Below are 23,180 nucleotides of genomic sequence, written 5' to 3'. Positions count from 1 at the left end.
AAAATAAAATGATGAAAACTCGGTTCTTAAAAAAAAAAAGTTCAAAAAAAGAAATGTCTAAAAAGTTAGGACAGGATAATGAGATTACGGATAATTTTATTTTCCAAGTTTTCTGTAATTCATAAAGAACTTGCATAATACATTTCTTTAAATGATAAAATATGGGGTTTAGGAATTAGATGTGGATTCAAATTAAATCGTTCCTTATTACTGTAGGACCCTGTAGAAATTAGACAATGGCACTGACCCTCGGTATGTAAATGGTCAGTGTCCTCCTTATTTAAAAAGCTCCGATTTCTGAGGTTCCTCAGGTCAGGGAGCTCTATAAAGCAAATGGTCCAGGTCTAGGTAATCAGCAGTTCTGTGAAATTCCCTCACTTATATATACTATGGTATCCAGACTGCTCAGGGTGACCTTTCACTTACCTTCTGTCAAAATCTGCTTCAAGAAAGACTGTTTGAAAAAACTCCAAGTCAGTTTAGCCTCTTTCCAATTTACAAAAGCCTAGAAGAGAAAACAAAACAAAAACAAAATCTCCCAGGCATTGCAAGTCGAAGGGTACAATAATGCTACACGAGAGGGAAACTCATTTTGGTGCCTAAATCCCAATTTGGAGAGTGTCCATTAATTTTTCATTTAATGCTAAGCACACAGAAGGCAACCAACAAATCCTGGCAAATCCTAGCAAAGAGTTTCCATTGCTAAACATGAAGACAAAGTCCTAGGTGGGAAGAGCCTCTCTGTAAAGGGCCTACAAAGATTCATTCACTGAGACCCCTAAGGAACTGTGCTATCCCCTTGTTGCACAGATGGTAAGCTGACTGTATCTAACACACAGCTCACAGTCGTTTATCTCCTTGAGATAGGTCTGAAGGATTCCAAGCTGCAGAACAAATTCTGCTCCACACACCCCACATCTTAATGCTGTATTTTGCCATCCAGGGTCCCTTTATACAAAGTATATGAGCTTTGCTTGTGTATTTCAAAAGGGAGCCGGGCTTCCCAAGTCAGTCAAACCACTCAAAACGGTTATGATACAGGGGAGGAAAAAACCAACCCAAAACTTTTGATATGGCTCTTCCAAAACTCCAGGGAGACACCAAACCGCCCATTTCCTAAGGATAGGAAGGTAAGGAGAAAGTAAATGCTTAGGAAGGGCAGAGTTCAACCTGTAAGAGACAGGCGGTCTCAAGGCCAGACTGCTGACCACAAACTGGAAGAGTGGAGCAGCTAGCTGGATGTCACTTTTGTCTTTCTATCTCCCCCAGTTCCCTGTGGAGGCCCCTCCTCTCTAATGTAGGCATCCTGAGATCCCATAATGTTCAGTCTAGGTGTTAGGTTCTTAATCTCAGGGTACCTGCATTTTGAAAAATTCTTACTAACTCAAAGTGATCACTTTGAAAGGGAGGATTTCAGGGGGGCTCTTTGGGAGGAAAGGGGTGAATCACAAAGGCCAAGTCCATTCCACCTCTCCAAAAGATCAGTTACAGCTATGGAAGTTGGCCCAAGGGCAGATGTGGAACCTGTCCCAATCACATGAACCCCTGATCTTGTCCCCAAAACCATCTGTGTAGAGCACGGCTGTCCAGTGGAAATATAATGCAGGCTATATATATCATTTAAAATTTTACAACAGCCACAGTGAACAGTAAAAGGGAAATAAAATTATTTTAATATATTTTACTTAGCCCAAAATATTATCATTTCAACATGTAAAAAAATATTAGAGGCATTTCATATTATCTTTTTCATACTAAGTCTTCGAAATCCAGTGCTTATGGTGTGCTTACAGCCCGTCTCGATGTCCAGGGTAGCTGGTGGCTACCATTCAGGACAGAGGAAGTCTAGAGCATCCCTTAAAAACGAAGGTCATTTTCAGGCTTCAAATATCTTCACTCCTTGTTTTCAGAGCGTTTCTTCTAGACACTGTGAGGACAAGCCTGAATCTCCCAAGCCACGCTGTCCTCAGAGCATCACTGGACCTGGAGCAGATGCCATGGGGAGCACTAACCCAGGAGTAAATCTTCCCCAGTGTCAAGGAAATTGGGCATCTCCTTTCCCGAGAGCAAAGAGCGCCAGAGTACCTACCACCACTAGGGGGCACTGTGAGCCACATCATCGCCAGCACCGATCCCTCCCTTAGCTCCAGGGGAGCCGTGGGCAGCTCGCCTGCACCCCAATGCCAAGTGGTCCTTTTTGGCTGGGTGGGGGGTGGGGGGTGCTGCACAGCAGTGCCTGAGCTCTTTTCAAAGGAAATGAACAGTTACAGCTGCCCATGGGGCTTTTGTGAAGCCTACTTGCCAGGAGGTTGTAAATGGGGTTGGGAAGATGACTGAACTCTAAAAGATTGTTTACCAGGGGCACCTGGGTGGCTCAGTTGGTTAAGTGTCCAACTTCTGCTCAGGTCATGATCTCACAGTTCCTGGGTTCAAACCCCACATCGGGCTTGCTGCTGACAGCTCAGAGGCTGGAGCATGCTTCTGATTCTGTGTGTGTCTCTCTCTCTGCTCTCCTACTCATGCTCTGTCTCTCTCTCTCTCTCTCAAAAATAAACATTAAAAAAAAAAAAAAGATTGTTTACCAGAGTGAAATCTTGACAGTGTATTTGACCTGAAAGCTCACACGTGAGCATTCCATTCTCCTAATGCCTTCAATTTATTTTTCAACGTTTTTTTTTTTTTTTTTTGGGACAGAGAGAAACAGAGCATGAACGGGGGAGGGGCAGAGAGAGAGGGAGATACAGCATTGGAAACAGGCTCCAAGCTCCGAGCCATCAGCCCAGAGCCTGACGCGGGGCTCGAACTCACGGACCGTGAGATCGTGACCTGGCTGAAGTCGGACGCTTAACTGACTGCGCCACCCAGGCGCCCCGAATGCCTTCAATTTAAATGGACCCACAGTTTAGAAGGAATGGTCACGCTGCTTACTATCTCCAAAATGCTCATTCAGGACATAGAGGCAGGAAGTCTGATCAAAGACTGGATTTCTTCTCAGTGGTCTCTGCTGAGAAGAAGAAGTGGGAGAAAAGAAGCAGCACATTCTTTGGGCTTTTACTATTTTGTTTAGGATGGATATGTCACTTGGCAGGAGGTCAAAGAGGCCTATTTCACAAGAGCTAGGTTGGTACTGCTTAGCTGGTCTACGTGGCTGTGCATTTCTCTGGAATCCCCTGACCAACAAGCCATTCCATTGCCTCCTGTACTGATGGAGAAATAGAGGCGTGGATGGCAAAAGGTAATGGGCAGAACCACAGGGGAATGTCTGCAATCTGAACTTGGGGGCTCACAATGCTTTAATATGAGTCACTCTTCCCCTTTCCAAATTCTCCTGCCTTAGGACAGTCCAGAAGCCACGTGCCTCCCACACTGACAACAGTACCAGGGAGTCTGCGGCCACGGTCTAGTCTCCATATCACCTCCACATCCCACACAGTACCCCTTCCTCTCCCTCTTGCTCTGGGCCTATGGCCTCTGCCCCAGCTGTGTTCACGCTCACATGTCCTCTGACTGTCCTCATCACTTCTCATCTGGACTGCCTCCTCATGAGCTTCTTCACTTCCAGCCTCTTTTCTAGCTCATCCTGTTGGGAGGGTTCAGGCTTTGGAGTCAAGCTCACAGACTGAGGCTCAAACTGCAGCTCCCAACTTCTTAGTGCTAAGCCTCAGTTTTCTCATATGCAAAATGGGATAAGGAGTCTATCTCCTGGTATGAGGACTGAATGAGAGAAAACAAGACACTTGATAAATCTGAAACAGATGGTAAGTGCCTCGACACAGGCACCTGGATCACAGCTCTGTTCACAAACCTTTCATTAGGCTCCGCTGCCCCTGAATCAAGCCCACGCTCCACAGCACCAAGGCCACCTCTACCTGGCCTTAGCCCAGCAGGCCATAAACTCCTTCCACCTTGTTTCCTCTCCCCTCCCCCACTGTTCAGCCAACCTAAGTACCCCAGTCATCTCTGCAATCCCAGTGCCAACACAGTGATGGGCAGATAATGGGGCCCAAGCAAACGTCTTCTTCCCACAGCCACAAGTGAGCATTTCTACCACACATGCCCATTCACCTCTGTCCACCCATGTGTCAAGGCCCAGTTCAAAAGTAGCTTCCTCCAAGAAGCCTTCTTCAATGCTGCTGCATGAATTCATCAGTCCCTTCCTTGTGCTTCTATTTTGTCAACACTACACACACACACACTGTCTTGCAATGGTTAGTTGAATACACATCTTACCTCCCCATCACAATGCAAGTTCTGAGGGCAGGGACCCCACTCAGGGCACCTGGTACAGTGCTTAACACAGAATACTGCTTATGACATGCTTGCTGTGTTAAATGCCTCAGCTTTACTTAAATATTAGCAGATCTCTCATATGAAATCACTCAGAAGTGTCAAAAAATAGAAAAGATCTAAAAGCAGCCATTATTTGAAGTATCATTTATTTTAAGGCTAAGTAAGTCTCTTTTGCAGAAGATGGAATTCTACAAGTACAGGAAATAAATCTCCCATTTTGGTCAAATTGATTTTGAATAGAATTGACCAGCTCTCTATGTGGGAACCCCCAGTGCAGAAAACTGCTCCCAAGGGTCAAGGTAGGTACATGCTGCTGGTGGTAAAGCCATCCACTGCATTCAGATGCAGCTCATTTCTTTTCTCTTAAAAACAAAAAAAAACAACAACAAAACAACAACAACAACAACAAAAACAACTTGAATAATGAATTGTTCCACCTAGAACTTCCCAATTGTTAAGTCAACAAATAACTACTTTGGGCAATAAGCCAATTTCTTCTGGAAGACTACACAGCAGGGAGATTAAAAACACAGACTAAGATTAGTTCACAGATACAAGTTAGAGAGAAGTGAGTCCAAATTCAGATGTGGGATTTTGGTTTGGTCAGTTAACTACTCTGAACCTCTGTTTTCTCATCTGTGAAATGGAGACAATATCTCATAAGGTTATTACTATGAGGTTTAAGCACATGAGTCCATGTAAAGTGCTTAGCAGAGTGCCACTCACAGAGTAAGCATGCAGTCAGTGGCAGTTATTATAAACGGTTCTTTGTTGAAGTTCAAATACTTTCACAATTCCTTAAGTCTTCAAAGGGGCCTCACAGGTTGTGCAGACTAATTATCTCACCTTAAAAATAAGGCCCCTTTGGGGAGCCTGGGTGGCTCAGTCAGCTGAGTGTCAGACTTCGGCTCAGGTCATGATCTCATGATTCGTGGGTTCGAGCCCTACATTGGGCTCTGTGCTGACAGCTCAGAGCCTGGAGCCTGCTTAGGATTCTGTGTCTCCCTCTCTCTCTCTGCCCCTCCCCCACTCATGCTCACTCATGCGCTCTCTCTCCCTCTCTCTCTCTCAAAAATAAATAAATCATTAAAAAAAGAAAATAAGGACCCTGAGGTCTGGAGAGAGTGATGCAGGCTTCATATCAGCACTTACTGCCTCCCAAAAGCACAGGAAGCTCCCTGAGGCCCAGCAATCACCTTACGTATCTGTATCCCAGACAGCACCTGGCAGAGGGCTGTGCTCTGACTGTCAGCAGGAATGGCCCACTGTGTGTAACAGGTACACATACCTTCTCATGGTCAAGACTTCTGTCCCAGAAATATGAGCCTGGGTGCCTTCAGGACGGAGTGCCAGATCAAACCACTGGGTTCCTGCCCCGATGCCACCAGTGGTTGCTTTGCTAGGATGTGCCGGTGGAGCTATCCCTACTGAGAGCAGCAGCGGCATGGGGGGCGGGGGCATGGTATCAGCTGTCACTTATGGACACCCACCTGTGCCAGCCATGGTGTTAAGTATTCAAATGCCCCATCTCATCCTGTTCCTACAAGCACCTTAGGAGAAAGGTACTTTTAGTATCCCCATTTGACAGACAAGTAAACTGCAGCTCAGAGTTGTATGCCCACCACAGAATTAAATACACACTGAGGCTCTTTTCATTACCCTCTCCTTGCCTGTGTTAATAGTCCAAATGCTCTTTTCCAAAATACTGCCAGACCCAGGGGCTGGCCCGGTATGAAAAGCTGCTCTGTGGGCAGGTGGCAGAAGCTCTACGCAGGAGAAGCGATCCCAAGTCCTTATCCTCCAAGTCTGCAGATGAGGCAGCATGGTATCTCAAAACTGCCATGCTGATTTAGGCTAAAGGTGAGATCTGTGTGATCGGAATGGAGAACGCTTATCTAACAAATGAGAACATATCTGGCTTCGTTACATAACATCTGGTCTTTCTTGAAAAGCTGTCTAACAGGATTCCATAAGTTCTGAGACTTATATCTCAAATACTTTCCTACCTTCTCAAGTAATCACAAAAAAGGAATAAGGAGAAGTCCAGCTGAAGCCTCACCTCCACTACGTGCACCACATGTGGGCGGCAAACAAGTATGGGAAAAGGGAAAGTGAGTCGGCCCAGTTCACAAAGCATCTGAGCAGAGGCAACATGGCATAACATCACGTGTACCACGCTGGGGCCACAGGCAGCAGTGACCCCACCAGAGTCAGGAAATAAAAGTCAAATGGACCGAGAGCTGGAGAGTTCAGAAGAAAAAGGTTATTCCTCACTCCTACACATCAGCAGCTAGAATCCTTAGTGGTCTATGTGGGAAAGTGGGTCACCGGAGAGACTGGCCTGACACTAGGTAATGGAGCTCTGGAGGGGTCACCCTGCTTTGTCAGCAGGCTGGACCATCTGCGCTGGAAGGCAGTCCTGAGAAAAACCAAGACACAGCAAAACAGAGAGTGGCCCGCGGTGGTTACAGCCTGTGCTCTGTGGCGATTCAAGCCACTCCAGGCCCCTGCCCTCACTCTGACCCTCACCTCGGGCAGATATTTAGTCTCTAAGCCTCAGTTCCTTAACCCTAAAATTGCAATAATAATGTCAGGCTCACAGAGTTGTATAAGCATTAAATAAGGCACGAAAGCACCCAGCATAGGAGCTAGCAAAGCGGTCCTCGAGGGGGGCAGTTTTATCCCCCAGGGGACATTTGTGTCTGGAGACATTTTTGGTTACTACAGCTGAGAGGTGGTAGCTACTGGCAACTACTGGGTTAAGATCAAGAATGCTGCTAAACATCCTACAATCTACAAGACAGCCCCTACAACAAAGAATTATCTAGCCCAAAATGTCAACAATGTCAAGGCTGAGAAACCTTGGCCTAGCACTTAGTGAGCACTCAATAAATATAAGCTATGGAACTATCCTTGCTATTATAGCAATAAACAAGAAAGTAATAGTTTCTTCCTTTCAAGGATAATCAGGATCTGTGATTAAAATGACAAGAGATAGAATGTATTACTTACTCTACTTCTTGTAATACTGGGTAACATATCTGTCATTCTGGAGACAGGAAGAGTCTGTTGCTTGGTTGATTCTGAGGAGCCCAATAACTTTGTGAAATAAATAACATAGCAGAGCACCAGAACTGCAGTATAGAAAAGCTGAAAAAAGAAAATAATGGATTTAAATTGCACAGTTTTAATATAGGCAGAATTAAGATATAACTATGAATTTGACCTCAAAGGCCAATCAAGAAATGGCTTGTGGTGCCTGGGTGGCTCAGTTGGTTAAGCATCCGACTCTTGATTTTGGCTCAGGTCATGATCTCATGTTCGTGAGTTTGAGCCCTGAGTCAGGCTCTGTGCTGATGGCGCAGAGCCAGTTGGGATTCTCTCTCTCTCCCTCTCTCTGCCCTTCCCGCTCTCTCTCTCTCTCTCTCTCACATCAATCAATCAATCTTAAAAAAAAGAGAAATAGAACCGTCTTTATTAACTGTACCTTCTAGCGAGCAATGCCCCACCCTCTGGAAAAGAGCACTACTCACTAAAAGCCAGCTCTGCTGGGGCATCTCTGGGAAAAGTGCTCCAAACCCTTGACCTGACTAGGAGAACAGTGCTTCCAGGCAGGCAGAACATAATTTCCATGACAGACAGCCCATAGTGTCACCACTACAGTAATGTCACATATGTTCTCAAAATGTTTGTAGTTGGCCAAAGGAACGAGTCTCCCGCTTAGACAGCACACCGTGAGGACCCATATGTACTGTGCTAATATCTGGGGACTTGCCATCATCTAGGATGGGGGATTTTCCATAAACCCAGGAAGCCTGTCACACTGTGATTACAAAGCAGAAATAAGCTGTTGGCTCCCTCCTCTCAGCCCACTGTGTGGGCAAGGCAAGAGCTACTACAGGACAGGGGAGGGAGTCAGGGGGGTGATAGGAGGGCCCACCCTTCCCTCCACTCACCCAGGACAAAAGGGTGGCTTTTGGCCAGGAGCGGCAGCCTGGGGTTTTGTTTGCAGGTTGGGAGGAGTATCCAAACAGCCCCTTTCACAAGCTCTCTTCTTCCTTCTCTCCCCCCTGGGAACAGCAATGTGCACTAGCTCAGGAAGGAACAGGACCTCCAGGCCCCGCTTTCAATCTGGTAACGTCAGGCCTGCTCCTGTGGCAAAGGCACAGAGCAAGGAGAAAGGGGAGTCTTGTCTAGTGGGTTCAGGCTCCTCAGCTCTCCACCCTTATCCATGCCTGAGGACAGAGCCCGCCATCCACCATCCTTCTTTCATGCCTCAAGCCCTCTGAGACACCGCAGCTCTGCTGTGAGCCATAGCACCAGATGCAACATCTTCTGTGACAAGAGTACCCGTTCGCTACCTCCCTTCATCTTCCCACAGAGCAGCGCCTGGGGGCAGTAACAAACTGTGAGTAGTCTTCATGCACTGAATCCCAACTACATGATCCTTCCCTCTTTTTATTGGGAAAAATTCACATAACATGACGTTGACTATTTTAACCATTTTAAAACATACAATTCAGTGGCTTTTCATACATTCACAGTGCTGTACAACCATCACCACTATTTCATTCCAGAACATTTCCATCACTCCAAAAGGCAATTCTGTGCCCATTAAGCAGTCACTTTCTACTCCTCTGTCCCTGGCAATCAAATTCTGCTTTGTCTCTATGGACTTGCCTATTCTGGACATTTTATATTAATGGAATCACACAATAGGTGGCCTTTTGTGTCTGGCTTTGTTCACTTGGTATCATGTTTTCAAAGTTCATGGTGTCGTGGCACATTATCATTTTTATGGCTGAGTAATATTCCATGGCATAGATATGCCACATTTTGTTTATCCTTTCATCAGTTGATGGACATCTGGTTCTTTCCTCCTTTTGGCTATGGTGAATAGTGTTGCTGTGTACAAGTTGTTTGAACTCATGCTTTCATTCTTTTGGGTATATACCTAGGAGTGGAATTGCTGGGCATACATCAGTTCTACATTTAACTTTTTTTTTTTTAATGTTTATTTTTTTTTTTTAATTTTTTTTTTCAACATTTATTTATTTTTGGGACAGAGAGAGACAGAGCATGAACGGGCGAGGGGCAGACAGAGAGGGAGACACAGAATCGGAAACAGGCTCCAGGCTCTGAGCCATCAGCCCAGAGCCCGACGCGGGGCTCGAACTCACGGACCGCGAGATCGTGACCTGGCTGAAGTCGGACGCTTAACCGACTGCGCCACCCAGGCTCCCCTTAATGTTTATTTTTGACAGAGAGAGAGAGAGAGAGAGAGAGAGAGAGCACAAGCAGGGGAGGGGCAGAGAGACAGGGGGACAGAGGATCTGAAGTGGGCTCTGTGCTGACAGCAGAGGGCTCGATGCGGGAGATCATGACCTGAGCCAAAGTCCAACACTTAACCAACTGAACCACCCAGGCACCCCTACGTTTGAACCTTCTGAGGAACTGCCAAACTGTTTTCCACAGTGGCTGCACCATTTTATAGTCCCACCAGCAATGTATGAGGGTTCCAATTTCTCCATATCCTCAGCAACACTTGCTATTTTCTGGGTTTTACTTTTATTTTTTGATAACAGCCATCCTAATTGGCATAAAGTTATCTCATTGTTTTTAATTCACATTTGCCTAATGACTGATGATATTAAGCATCTTTTCATGTGCTTATTGGCTATTTATTTGCATATCTTCTTTGATAAAATGTTTATTCAGGTCCTTTACCCCCTTTTATTATTTATTTATTTTATTATTTTTTTAATATGGAATTTATTGTCAAATTGGTTCCCATACAACACCCAGTGCTGATCCCAACAGGTGCCCTCCTCAATGCCCATCACCCACATCCCCCTCCCTCCCACCTCCCATCAACCCTCAGTTTATTCTCAGTTTTTAAGAGTCTCTTATGGTTTGCCTCCTTCCCTCTCTGTAACTTTTTTTTCCACTTCCCCTCCCCCATGGTCTTCTGTTAAGTTTCTCAGGATCCACATAAGAGTGAAAACATATGGTATCTGTCTTTCTTTGTGACTTATGTCACTTAGCATAACACTCTCCAGCTCCCTCCACGTTGCTACAAAAGGCCATGTTTCATTCTTTCTCATTGACAAGTAGTATTCCATTCCTTTACCCACTTTTAGGGTAGTCTGTCTTTTTGTTGTTGAGTTGTAAGAATTCTTTATATATTCTAAAGATGGGGTATTTGATATATGATGGGGTAAGGAGCTGTTTAAGGAGGAACCTGGAAGTGCGTTGGACAAAGGAGAATCCCAGAGCCCTGGGCAGGGATCGCCTGCTGATATGAGGTGCTGATGGCCCTCAGGCCTCTCACACAGACACTGACAGAGAATGTACCAGAGAAGAGCTCTCTGAAGTCTTATAATAAGAAAGCAAATAAACTTAGAATGGGCCTTGCTGACCTATGATGTATCCTGAGTGGGAGCTAGGACCATCAGAAAGTCATAATGCAAGCGCCTTTCCCAAGAAGGGCCAACCAATAACTGGGCATCTCCATGGCCTCCTGTTCTATTAGGAAGAATATATCAAAAACATGATGAATGCAGAGTACTGTAATCCCAGATCTAATAAAACATGGCAAAAATAATCACAAATAACTTCTCTAAAATATGCAACTGTTTGCAAACTACTTTTGGGAGGTAATTGTCATTCTTATAATATTATTTTTAAATCTACTTTTACTGTGTTCACAAATACATTTGCAGTTTTCGCTTAGGACACAGGAAAGACTTTCACTAAAACTGTGACTAAGAATTTTAATTTACCTTCCTATACATTAAGAAATATTACAAACTGCTTTGCCCTATAAGATGTTCTGATATCTATCTGATCTTAGGTTTTGTTTTTAAAATGAGCACTATACCCTAGTTGTACTTTTATTCAAGCTACAGATATGAACTAGAACTAGAAACTGGGATGGCAACGAGGCCGGAGCTGCTGAAAGTGAGAGTGCGCCTGCTAAGACTCAATTCATGTGCTCTGCATTGTGTGAGATTTCAATGCAAGTTTCAAACAGGCTTGGCAGAGTTTCTTCCTATCCTGAGAACTGATTAAAATCCAGGGGAAAAAAAACACACATGCAATTTGGTTCTCACCCCACTCCCTCACTGCTTTTCTCCCTCCTCCATGAGACAGTAAGACAATCAAAGGTGAGTTTGGTATGGGCTCGCCCACAGAACATCTAAAGGAGTTGTTATGTTGGACAATGAGGCCGAGTGCTGGGCCTTCACCGGGCCCCTGGGGATATCAGTAGCATCAGCACGTGGTGTAGAGTGGACAGCCAAAGGAAAAGAACTGTCACGACCATCTTACTAGAGCTTCCAGCCTGCCTCACATGCATGAATACTGCAAATGTAAACCACACAGTAATGGGAACAAGAAGAAAAAAATCAGGGGCACCTGGGTAGCTCAATCAGTTAAACTTTCAACTTTGGCTCAGGTCATGATCTCGCGGTCAGCGTTCGAGCCCCGCCTCAGGCTCTGTGCTGACAGCTCAGAGCCTGGAGCCTGCTTTGGATTCTGTCTCTCCCTCTCTCTCTCTGCCCACCTCCCACTTGTGCTCACTCACCCTTCCTCCCTCCCTCTCTCTCTTTCTTTCTTTCTCTCTCTCTCAGAAATAATAAATGAATAAACTTAAAAAAAAAGAAGAAGAAAATCAAATGGAGAAACATAGATTATACAAAAGTGAAAAGCCATAACCCTTACCTGGGCCAAAGAGAAAATGTATAGCCCCCAGTGAGGTGACCATAGCACAAGAAAAGCTGTCAGGACACTCTTGAGGATGACCGACAGGCTCTCAGCAATCACCTGCAAATATGTAGTAAAGGGTGCACTTTACGTTATTAAAAACTAAAGATGCACAGGAATGACAAATAGAAACCTGGGATAGTGGTTACCCCGGCAATGGGGGTGGGGCATGTGGTTAGACATAGCATGACAATGTTCTAGTTGGGCTGGTTGGTAAGTTCATAGATTTTCAGTATTATCATGCTTTAAGATTTACACATACAGCAGGGTGCCTGGGTGGCTCAGTTGGTTAAGTGTCTGACTCTTGATTTCAGCTCAGGTCATGATCTCACGGTTTGTGAGTTCAAGCCCCGCATAGGCTCTTTGCTTGGGATTCTCTCTCTCTCCCTCTCGCTGTCCCTCCCCAACTCAACTGTCCCTATTCTCTCAAAAATAAATAAATAAACTTAAAAAAAAAAGATTTACACATACAGCATATATTCTTTTGTACATATTAAACAACAGATTTTAAAACACGAAAAATTAATATTAGCACACAATTAAAAATAGAATCACTAGGAAAATCTGAAAAACCTTCACAGTCCTCTTAAATTCTTATCTAAGCTAATAACTTCCCTATTAGCAAACCTGTTTTTGCATTAATAGTATAGCAGATGTAAACTTAAGCCCAGCCCATCTGCCAAATTTCAAGGGAATGAATTAACTGATCATGTTACCTTTTTCCAAATTTCTTTTTAAATGCAAATCTGAAAAAAAATCATCACTCCTAGAAAATCTTTATTTTTTTTTATTTTTTACCGTTTATTTATTTTTGAGACAGAGAGAGACAGAGCATGAACGGGGGAGGGGCAGAGAGAGAGGGAGACACAGAACTGGAAGCAGGCTCCAGGCTCTGAGCCATCAGCCCGACACGGGGCTCGAACTCACAGACAGCGAGATCGTGACCTGAGCTGAAGTCGGACGCTTAACCGACTGAGCCACCCAGGTGCCCCTAGAAAATCTTTTTAAGAAACCACTCTTTCCCTTCTTCGAATTTCCCATCAGAGCAGAAGGCATGCTGACCTTGAGCTTGACAAACATCTGTGCTTGTGCCAAGACCCAGAAGGGCTCTCCCAGAAGCTCCACCACAGCCGAAAGACCGAACAACACCACTCCACTTCCATAGTGGGGGACGGCATTAGGATCAGGCACTTCCAGCAACTGTAACCACACCCAGCCCAGGAGCAAGGACCAAAACATACCCAGGGGGACCCTAGAAAAAGAAAAAAAAATGTTTTTTTAATATGCTAAAAATAAAAAATATATATATTAAAATAGTAACATTAAACAGAAAAGAAATAGAATTTTAAAAATAGCTACCACTTATTAAGGCACTTACTACATGCCAGGCACTCAGATCTACCCCTTTTACACAGACCCCTCACAATGATCCTGCTATTACCCCATTGAAATGATGGGGAAACTAAGGCTGACAAGCACTGGGGAATTTGGCCAAGGTCATGAACAATTAGCCAAGGGCAGAAGCAGGACCCAGTCCCCATCTAACTCGTAAGTCTACGCTCCTATCCACAGTGTGACACTGACAAGATAAACAAAACTCCTGGCAAGTATGTGCCTGTTGTTTGCACACAAATGACTAAAATATAGTATACAGTCAGTTCTTGCACCCAAATAAGCAACAGTCCAGTGCACAGTGTCCCCTAGCATGTGCACCACAGAGCACTTAAATATGACTGGGTAGCCAACAGTCATCCTCTAATAAAATGAACACCTACCAGCCTCGTGACAGTCATTTCCATGAGGCAAGGAGTTACGGAAGGCAGCACTGAGAAAAAACCTCAAGTGCCAGCCCTCCCTGCAGGAATCTAACTGCAGAAAGGCCATTACAAGTTTTAGCTGATGTACTTGATCTTCAAGAATATTCTCAAGGGCTGAGAATTGAAATCCACATTACAAAATTGAAGAAAGATATAATGAAAGCCCTAAAAGGCTTTCAAAGAATGCTAAGTGGTTGTTAAAAGCTCAGAAAAGACCACAGGGAGGGGGAAAGATTAGGACTAAAGAAGACGGCACAGGCCCACTGGGGCCCAGAGTGGGCATCAGGAATGGCAGAAACAACCTCCCAAGAGGGTAGAAACCTGGCCCTGAAGCCCCCACCCACAGCCTCCTCCTGGCTCCTGGCCATCCAGGGAGGAAACAGCCAAGATGTTGGATGCCTTCTCCTTCCTGTCCCATGCCCAGGCCCCAGAAACCCAGACTGGAGACAATTCAGCTTTGGGCAAGTGTTGCTGTTTAACTTACAACACTTACGACGCTTGCTTTTGCACGGTCTCCTGCCAAAGCACAACTCACGTTAGCCACAAGAGGTTGAAGGTCTGGTTCCAGTCTCGCTGGGCACCCCCACTCAGACATGCTCTACGGAAGGCCTCTCTGGCCAGGAAGACGGTGGTCGAGTAAAGCAGTGTTAGCCTTTAAAGGAAAAGCAGAAATCAATAATGGGGGTGCCTGGGTGGCTCAGTAGGTTAACCTTCCGACTTCAGCTTGGGTTATGATTTCGTGGGTTGTGTGTTTGAGCCCTGAATTGGGCTCTGTGCTGACAGCTCAGAGCCTGGAGCCTGCTTAGGCTTCTCAGTCCCCCCGCCCCCCACTCACTCTGCCCCTCCCCCGCTCGCTCTTGCGTGCTCTCTCAAAAATAAACAAACATTAACAAAAAATAATCAATAGTGACTCTAATCTTTTTTCATAGAGAGAATGTCTGAGATTTTGCCAGCGACAGAAAGAAAGTCTTGGTCATAAATCACTGGTGGTGATGTGAAGGGCAGTGAGTTTTTACAGGGTCCCCGTACTAGTCTGATCCATTTGAACAACAGAGTTAGGAACCAAACAAAGGACACCTGAGTGTGTGCCTATAGAGCATTATATCCGGGATAGAAAGTGCCACAGTGGCCCCCAAAGCCTAAGGCCTCATGGCTATAGGCAGAGGTATGGCTCTGACAATAGGAGAAAAGGACAAGATATGACCACACACAGCAAGGGGACCTCTTGGTCACCCTGAGACTGGTGACCAATGAGAGCTCTTATGAGAGAAGCTGAGGCTCTGAGTGGCAGCTCTGGCCAAAAGCATCTCAGGACAGGCAATAGGCAATAGGCTGGTGGCCGTTACAGAGACCGCTGCAGCCCAGATCAGCAAGGCTTGTCTGCCATCTTTCCCGGGTGGCCAATATTTAGGTGGACCCTCTTGCACCTGCATGAGTAAGAGCTGAGATTTTCCCTCATCAACAGGCCATGTGTGATGAAGTCAGAATGGAGACAGCCGTAGAGACAGACCTTAGCTGGGCTAAGGTCTCTCTGAGGATGTCCAAGGATCATGCTGCTATCCAGTGCTTCTGTCCAACATCGGGAAGGAGGAGACTGAACTGTATGTTAAGCAGAGGGCCGGCCAGATAAAGGTTGTCAAAGCAGAGACCTGAGAATCTGGGGAAGACCAGATGGCAAGAGGCCCAAAATGCTTTCAAATCTGAACACCTAAGAGATTTGGTCTTCTTCCTTCCTGCTTGCTTGCTTTATTTATTTATTTTTTTAAGATTTTTTTTAAGCTTATTTATTTTGAAAGAGAGACAGAACCACTGGGTGAGGGGCCGAGAAAGGGTGGGGGGGACAGAGAAAGCAGGCTCCGTGCTGACAGCAGTGAGTGAGCCTGATGTGGGGCTCGAATCCACGAACCATGAGGTCATGACCCAAGCTGAAGTCAGATGCTCAACCAACTAAGCCACCCAGGTGCCCCTAGGATTTTATTTTTAAGTAATCTCTACACCCAATATGGGACTTAAATTTACAACCCTGAGATCACAGAGTCACACACTTGACCCACTGAGCCAGTCAGGTGCCCCCCTTCCCACTTTTAAAACAGTATTTCTCAAAATACGATCCCTGCTTCAAAATCACATAAGGAACTTGTCAAAATCCTGATTTCCGGACCTCTTCTCAGCCCTACCTAGTGCAAAACTCCCCCAGATGATTCCTTTGCCCTTCAAAGTTTGAGAACCTTCTCTAAGCTCTGAAAACGGAGCCCAGAGCATACGTTTGGTGGGTATTCGATGTAAAATGCTGTCTGGAACATATGGTCTTGTTTATGAGGACATGAAGATATCACCTGAGAAGCTGAGCTAACCTGAGCATTCACATCACTTCATAGACTTTTGTGTCATTTGTGAATACAGAATATGCGTGGGTGCCCTTGAACAGAAAAGAGAGTAGAAGGAACAAATGGAGTCTAAAAGACAAAGCAAGCAGCTTTCTAAGAGCTGCCAAGGGACTCATGACAAGGATGCACACTGTCACCCTAACCACCATTTTCCAATTATAAAAGTCACCGAGGAGGGAAGGCAGGCTGCTCTAGCCTTGCAATTACGAAGCACATCCTCACCAGCCGCGGGATTCCTGCTTCCTGTGCTGTCAGCAGGACAAGAACACAGGATTATACCTGAGACAGGGTTTGCAGTGAATTACTCCCACTCCTTTCCTGGGTTCTAAGAGCAGACAAACCGGAACAGCTGGCAGAGAAATGTGCATTTGGAGGCTGCTAATGGAAAACACTCCATGGGTCCATTAAAAGTAGCATTGCCTGCTCATTCCCCCATCCCAGCGTGCTCTTCCTCAGCCCACTGCTAGAACACTCCACTTCCAGTAAAGGCCCCTGTTTCCAAAATCTGAGGGTGACACACAGGTGCCCTGACTGGGGACGTGAGCTGTGGGCAAGGCCAGGGTACTCCCTTCTTACCTCACGTTCACTATGCCAACGATTTCCTTTGACAGGAAGCGAAGAATAAATGCATTCAAGACAAAGGTGATCAATCGAAACAACACCTACAGAGAAAGAAGAAAAATACATGAGAATAAATTATGTTGGGAATATTTATTTTGTTGAAATGAAAACAATGTGGCTGCTCTTTCTAATAACACACTGATGTACGGCAGCTCTGCCATAGAGACCCTCCTGAAGACCTACCACCTGTCTGTTTCTGCTGAAATTTCATTCCTGGAGGGGTCCCCTGGCACTCCTGTGCAATGGTAGAACAGTGCACAAAGGCACTTGGAAATCTCTCTAATTTACTGATAAGAGGGAGGGCCTGACAAGTCAGTGAATTCCTTTGGGCTCAAAGTCAGGCACTTCAGGAGACAGAATTCTAGTCAGTGCTTCATGTTGGCCCTCCCTCCAGCTTGTTGAGAAATAGCACACACTTAGCAAGTGGGAGCCTGCAGGGAATGGCAGAATCTCTAGGAATCACAGGGTCTAATCTCTCTTCTCTGCCTAGCAATATCTGGGGATTCTGATAATGACATTCAATCTCTTTCCAGCTATTACCATTTGAAAGGGATATATCCCAAGACTTCAAACCTGTCAATTCAAACCTGAGCAAAGAATTCTTCCATGAGACAGAGAACAACAGGGTGCTAAGTGGGGATGCTAAAGGGGGATGTTGAGCGGGGTGCAAACCTCAGCCCCCGTCTGCATCCAGGAAGCATGACAGGTGTACTCCACAGTGTGCTCCAGAGCAAATGACAAATCACTCTCATAGTTATCTGTGAACAGGTGCAATTTGAAAGACTCAATCAAAATATGCCAGTGGACCACAACAGTCTAAAAATCTCCAGGGAAAGGTATGACCAAAAAGGGAGAGCACAGTTTAACACTGTCCCTGAAGTGTCACAGAGCAGCAAGGTCTCCAAAGCCAAGATATCACAATATGGAGTCAAAGGCGGCCTTTTGAGAGTCTGATGAAACCTCTGTAGTTCTTGGAAACATGCAGATACATACCTACTTACCAAATTTTTTACTCAAATTTAGACATTTGAAGCCAATTCATGGAGCCCTGAATGGAAAAACCACTCAGCTGAGAGTCTCAAATCACCATTTAGCTGTTAAGCCCTTCGTCTCCTAACTCTTATAAGCTTTAATTTCCTCCTGTCAAATGAGGTTACCTATCTTACAGGGTTGATAACAACCATCAAATAAGACCTTAGAGGTGAAAGCATTTTTGACAATGAAAGTGAAAGGCATGGGGGCCGCTGGGTGGCTCAGTCAGTTAAGCCTCTCTTGATTTTGGCTCAGGTCATGATCTCACGGGTTCATGGGGTTGAGCACTGCCTGGGGCTCCCCGCTGACAGTGTGGAGCCTGCTTGGGATTCTCTCTGTCCTTCTCTCCTCACCCCTTGCCCGCTCATGAGCTCTCTCCCTTACAAAATAAATAAATTTTTTAAAAAATGAAAGGAATTAACACTTTCACTATGGCCAGCTCAAATTCTTTCAGGATACAATGTAATTGCAAAGCTACCTCAAGTGTCTGCATTGTAATTTGAGAATACATCCAAGACCAGATTAAAACACTCAGGAAGCCTAGATTATGGCTGTTTTTAAAAAAATGACGTACATACAGTTAGTGTCAAATTTAATGTCAAAGTTACCATGGTCTAAACCTAACTGGTTTGAAGAAAGGGCCGAGTTAATGAAGCTCTAATGTTGTTCATGCGACCCAGTATTTGCTCCATGTAAGTGGCCCTTAGTAGCAACACAGTCTTCATTTAACTTTGTAACGGACTTTACAGTTTTAAAAAAGCTCTTTCACATCTGTTAATTATTTGACCCTTAAAAGCAATTGGATAAATGCACAGGAAACAAGTTAAGACTCAGAGCAAAGTGATTTGCCCAATGTCACATAATAATCATATGACCCAGCTTGACTTTATGGTAGGCCACCTGACTCCCAGTCCATTGTGTTTTCTGCTAAGACTGGTTTTCCTTCCGGGGCGCCTGGGTGGCGCAGTCGGTTAAGCGCCCGACTTCAGCCAGGTCATGATCTCGCAGTCCGTGAGTTCGAGCCCCGCGTCAGGCTCTGGGCTGATGGCTCAGAGCCTGGAGCCTGTTTCCGATTCTGTGTCTCCCTCTCTCTCTGCCCCTCCCCCGTTCATGCTCTGTCTCTCTCTCTGTCCCAAAAAAAAAAAAAAAAAAAGACTGGTTTTCCTTCCTTCCTTCTTTTTTAATGTTTATTGATTTTGAGAGAAAGTGTGTATGTGCACGAGCAGGGAAGGGGCAGAGAGCGAGAATCCCAAGCAGGCTTCATGCTGTCAGCATAAAGCCCGACACGGGGCTCGACCTCACAACCTCGAGATCACGACCTGAGTCACTATCAAGAGTTGGACACTTAACTGACTGAGCAACCAAGGCGCCCCAAGACTTGTTTTCTTTTTATGAAGCCAATCTGGGCCGTAAGGTATCATCAAAGCCTGAACAATCAGCACTGCAGATAAAGCAATGGACTCAGTTTTTTATGTCGTGGATAGAAGAAAAAACTTGGTACATTCAAGGTTTAGTTAATTTAGGGTTAGGTGAATGTTTATTAAGTACATGACTTGTGCAAGGAACTCTTCTACATGCTTTATGTAAATTGTTTCATTCCATTCCTATAATGACCATTTAAGAAAATCCTTATTACTATAATAAAAATACCTAACATTCACTAAGTACTTATAATGCGCCAGGCACTTAACAGGCATGTCATCTAATCTTGCTAATGACCCCATGAGGTTGCACTAATGTTCTCATTTAAGATGAGGAAACTGATATTCAAAGTAAAGCGATTTTCACAAGGGCAGGGAACTACCAAGTGACAAGGACCAAACCTGAGCTCACATGTGCCTGGTTCTCTCTCTTAATATCCAAGTGAAATGCTGCCTCTAAAATATAGGGGAAGGGTGGATTCAGGACTCTTCTGAATAAAGGCTGAACTGAGCCACTTAGAATGACTAACTCCTAGTGTTAAAAGAATCTTTAGACACCATTTGGACCAACTGGTATGTACCTTAAATGACAGATGATGAAAATTAGGGCCAGGAAGGGGAAGTGACTTATCTAAGGTCACATAGCCAGAAGGAAAATGCAGCTAACATTTACTAAGTGCCCACCAAGAGCCAGGTACAGCATTAAATACAATTATCTGAATGACTTCAGTCAAGCCTCATAGAAACTTTATGAGCTAGGTACTATTATTACCCCAATTTTCCCGATGAGGAGCTGAGGCTTAGCAAAAGAAATCCTTTGTCTTGGTTCATGCAGAAAGCACGTAGTAGAACCAGGTTTCCAATCTAGGGCTGTCTAAGCCCAGGTATCTTTTTCTTAGCTATGCCATACTGTCTCTATGAACTCAGTCAGAGTCAGAAAGCTTGAAGATGTTTGAGGGTCAGCGGTGGGGGAAGGAGAGAGTGAACTCCTTGCCTTAAAAATATCCAATTCTAGAGCACCAAAGGCGCCCCTGCCACCTGACCTAACCCTGTCCTACTACCATATGGGAAATATAACGCTCAGAAGGAAAACGACTTGTTTGTAGTCTCCCAGCCAGGCCTCTGAACTCCTGCCCAGGTGCCGGTTCTCCGCCGCCACCATCTCCTGTTGAACCCTCAGTAGTGGGGGTCCACGCCGGGACTGGGCGTGCCCCGAAGCGCGCTCTCAAGGGCCCCAGGACCGCCTCCCCCCGCCTCCGGACTGCGGGTTGGTCTGCGGCCGGCGGGGCAGAATACCTGCAGGAGCAGACCGGAGGAGGCCAGCCGGGCCGCCTGGCCCAGCACCTCTCGGCTGCCCATCTCCTCTGCGCCCCGCCTCGGTCACCAGGAAACGCCGCCGCCGCCAGCCGGCCTAGTCGCGGGGAGATAGCGTCATGGGGCGGCTCGCTCTCTGATTGGTGATTTGGGGGCGGCGGGGACGAAGCAAGAAACGTTCTGGCCCTTTAAGTGAGCGGCTTGAGTGACGTCAGTGTTCCTGCGCCGCATCTCTTTTCCCTTTCGTGTGAGCTTAGGAGTTTTCTGTGCCTATCCCTCCCCGTCCCAAATAAGTTAGGAGAAGCTGTTAAAGTAGCCCAAAGCCTCTTCCCTGAGGCTCTCAGCCTGCTAACCAAGAAACACTGATTTCTCCGGCCTTGTTAATAAGATTCTTCCCTTTTGGCCTTGATTACAAAGTTGCGACACAGCCCCCTAAATGAGACAGGACAGGAATTGTCCCTGTTTTACAAAGAAAGGACTGAGGATCCGAAGTTAAGTACAGCATTTTTTCACGTGTGTGCTCTTGTGTAATCCTTCCTAAACTTCTGAGAATTGGGTCCTGTTGTCAGAGGAGTAAGGGGAGACAGTGGAGATGTAAGACGACTTGTTCAAGACTGCACAACTTTTGCCTGAGTGGAGCGGACCCTGGGCTCCTGATCCTAAACTTGCAGCGTTTGCTCGCATGTTCCAGCTGTGAGGACAGAGCAGAGGAATGGCTGGGAATTGCTTTGTAAAACGTAAAGCACCCAACATACAGCATCAGCTGCTCTGTCCTTGTTCTTATTATCTACTGTGCATCCCTAGGGAGGGCACTTTCCCAGTCTCTTTTAGGCTTTCCGTGATTTGACCCCAGCCTACCTTCTGAACCACCTTTCAGACCATCACCGCCATTCCCCAGCACTCTCCAGGCCTAGCCATCGGAGCCCTTACCATTCCTCAAACAGGCCCTCTCTCATTGGCCTTTATTCCTGTTGCCCTCTGCCCAAGGCACCTTCTCTGATGGCATTCCCCCTGCAACCACTCTCCAAGACCCCATTGTCCAGGATTTCCCGAGTAATACAGTCAGCACCTGCTGTGGACTGGATGTTGTTGCCCTCCCCAAATTCATCTGTTTAAGCCCTAATTCCCAACGTGATGGTATTTGGAGGTGGGGCGTTTGGGAGGTAATTAGGTCATGAGTGGGGTACCCTCATGAATAGGGTTAGTGCCCTTTTAAGAAGAGACAAGAGAGAGAGGAATAGGAATGCTGTCTCTCTGCCATGTGAGGATACAGCAAGAAGGCAGCCATCTACAAACCAGCCAGCACTTTATCCTGGACTTTCCAGCCTCCAGAACTGCAATAAATAAATTCCTGTTGTTTAAGCCACCTAGTCCATGTTATTTTGTGATAGCAGTCTAAGCAGACTATGACAGCACCTGGAAAGCACTTTGTGAACTTTATAGCTTCTAGCGCAGTCTGCTTTGCAGTGAAGAGGCTAGAACGTGTGTCTCTGTCTAAACAGCCCATGAGCTGAATTCAAGAAGGCAAGAGTGAAGCCCACCTGACTTTGCCTCCTGCAGCAATGCTGGAGAAGGCTCCTAGGAGTTCCATAAATGCCTCCTGCTCTGTTATAGCTACTATTGCTGCTGGAAGCAGACTATGGGACTCAAGGCCTATGCCTTCTCCTCCCCCACTCCATCTTGCCAGGTTCATCAAGTTCTGTCTTATGGTAGAGGTTCAGAATGTATTTGACTATGAGACAGATCTGGCCCTGAATCTTCATTCTGCACTTGATCTTAGCCAAAAGGCCGAGAAGCGATAAATCTTCATTCTGCTGCTCACTAACCTGGTGACTTCAGTATGCTCACCAATTTTTTTAAATTTCTAATGTTTATTTACTTTTGAGAGAGAGACAGACACAGAGAGAGACAGACAGAGAATGAGCAGGGGAGGGGCAGAGAGAGGGAGACACGGAATCCAAAGCAGGCTCCAGGCTCTGAGCTGTCAGCACAGAGACTGACACGGGGCTTGAACTCATGAACTGTGAGGTCATGACCTGAGCTAAAGTCAGACCCTTAACCAACTGAGCCACCCAGGTGCCCCAGTATGCTCACCTATTAAATAAGAGAGATTATCTATCCATCTGTTCTGCGAAGGTAATCACAAAACAGACAAAAGTCTAGCCCTTAAGGAACTTAAATTCTAGTGGAAGGGATACCGAAAAAATCCTAATAATAAAATTTCAGGGTGCCTGAGTGGCTTAGTTGGTTGAGCGTCTGACTCTTGACTTCGGCTCAGGTCATGATCTCAAGGTTTGTGAGTTTGGGCCCTACATGGGGCTCAGTGCAGAGCCTGCTTGGGATTCTCTCCTCTCTCTATGTTGCTCCCCTGCTTGCAGTCTCTTTGTCTCAAAATAAATAGACATTTAAAAACATAAATAAAAATAAAATTTCACATAGTGATAAGTGCTATGAAAAAAATGAAATAAATAAGGTAATAGAGGTTTTTGGAGGGGGAGAGAGGATGCTGTTCTGGAAGGCAGAGTAAATCAACA

The 23,180-nt window shown here is 45.7% G+C and overlaps 1 protein-coding gene across 1 annotated transcript in view; it reads right to left on the bottom strand.

Annotated features, from left to right (window-relative positions):
• Positions 1 to 20,750, bottom strand: part of RFT1 (RFT1 glycolipid translocator homolog) — a 39,314-nt gene extending 18,564 nt beyond the window's left edge. Inside the window, exons 1-7 of the mRNA XM_025916503.2 lie at positions 20,629 to 20,750; positions 16,835 to 16,920; positions 14,407 to 14,523; positions 13,117 to 13,306; positions 12,013 to 12,114; positions 7,303 to 7,440; positions 427 to 505 (exon numbers count right to left, since the gene is read on the bottom strand). Of these exons, the coding sequence (XP_025772288.2) occupies positions 427 to 505; positions 7,303 to 7,440; positions 12,013 to 12,114; positions 13,117 to 13,306; positions 14,407 to 14,523; positions 16,835 to 16,920; positions 20,629 to 20,691 (775 nt within the window). The 5' untranslated portion in view covers positions 20,692 to 20,750. The remainder of the gene's footprint in view (positions 1 to 426; positions 506 to 7,302; positions 7,441 to 12,012; positions 12,115 to 13,116; positions 13,307 to 14,406; positions 14,524 to 16,834; positions 16,921 to 20,628) is intronic.
• Between the last annotated feature and the right edge of the window lie 2,430 nt (positions 20,751 to 23,180).

The sequence above is a fragment of the Puma concolor genome, chromosome A2, assembly GCF_028749965.1.
Source record: "Puma concolor isolate L17-30 chromosome A2, mPumCon1.1.hap2, whole genome shotgun sequence".
Taxonomy (NCBI): Eukaryota; Metazoa; Chordata; class Mammalia; order Carnivora; family Felidae; genus Puma; species Puma concolor.
Note: the sequence above shows the minus strand (reverse complement) of the source record. Positions and strands in the feature narration are given on the sequence as shown.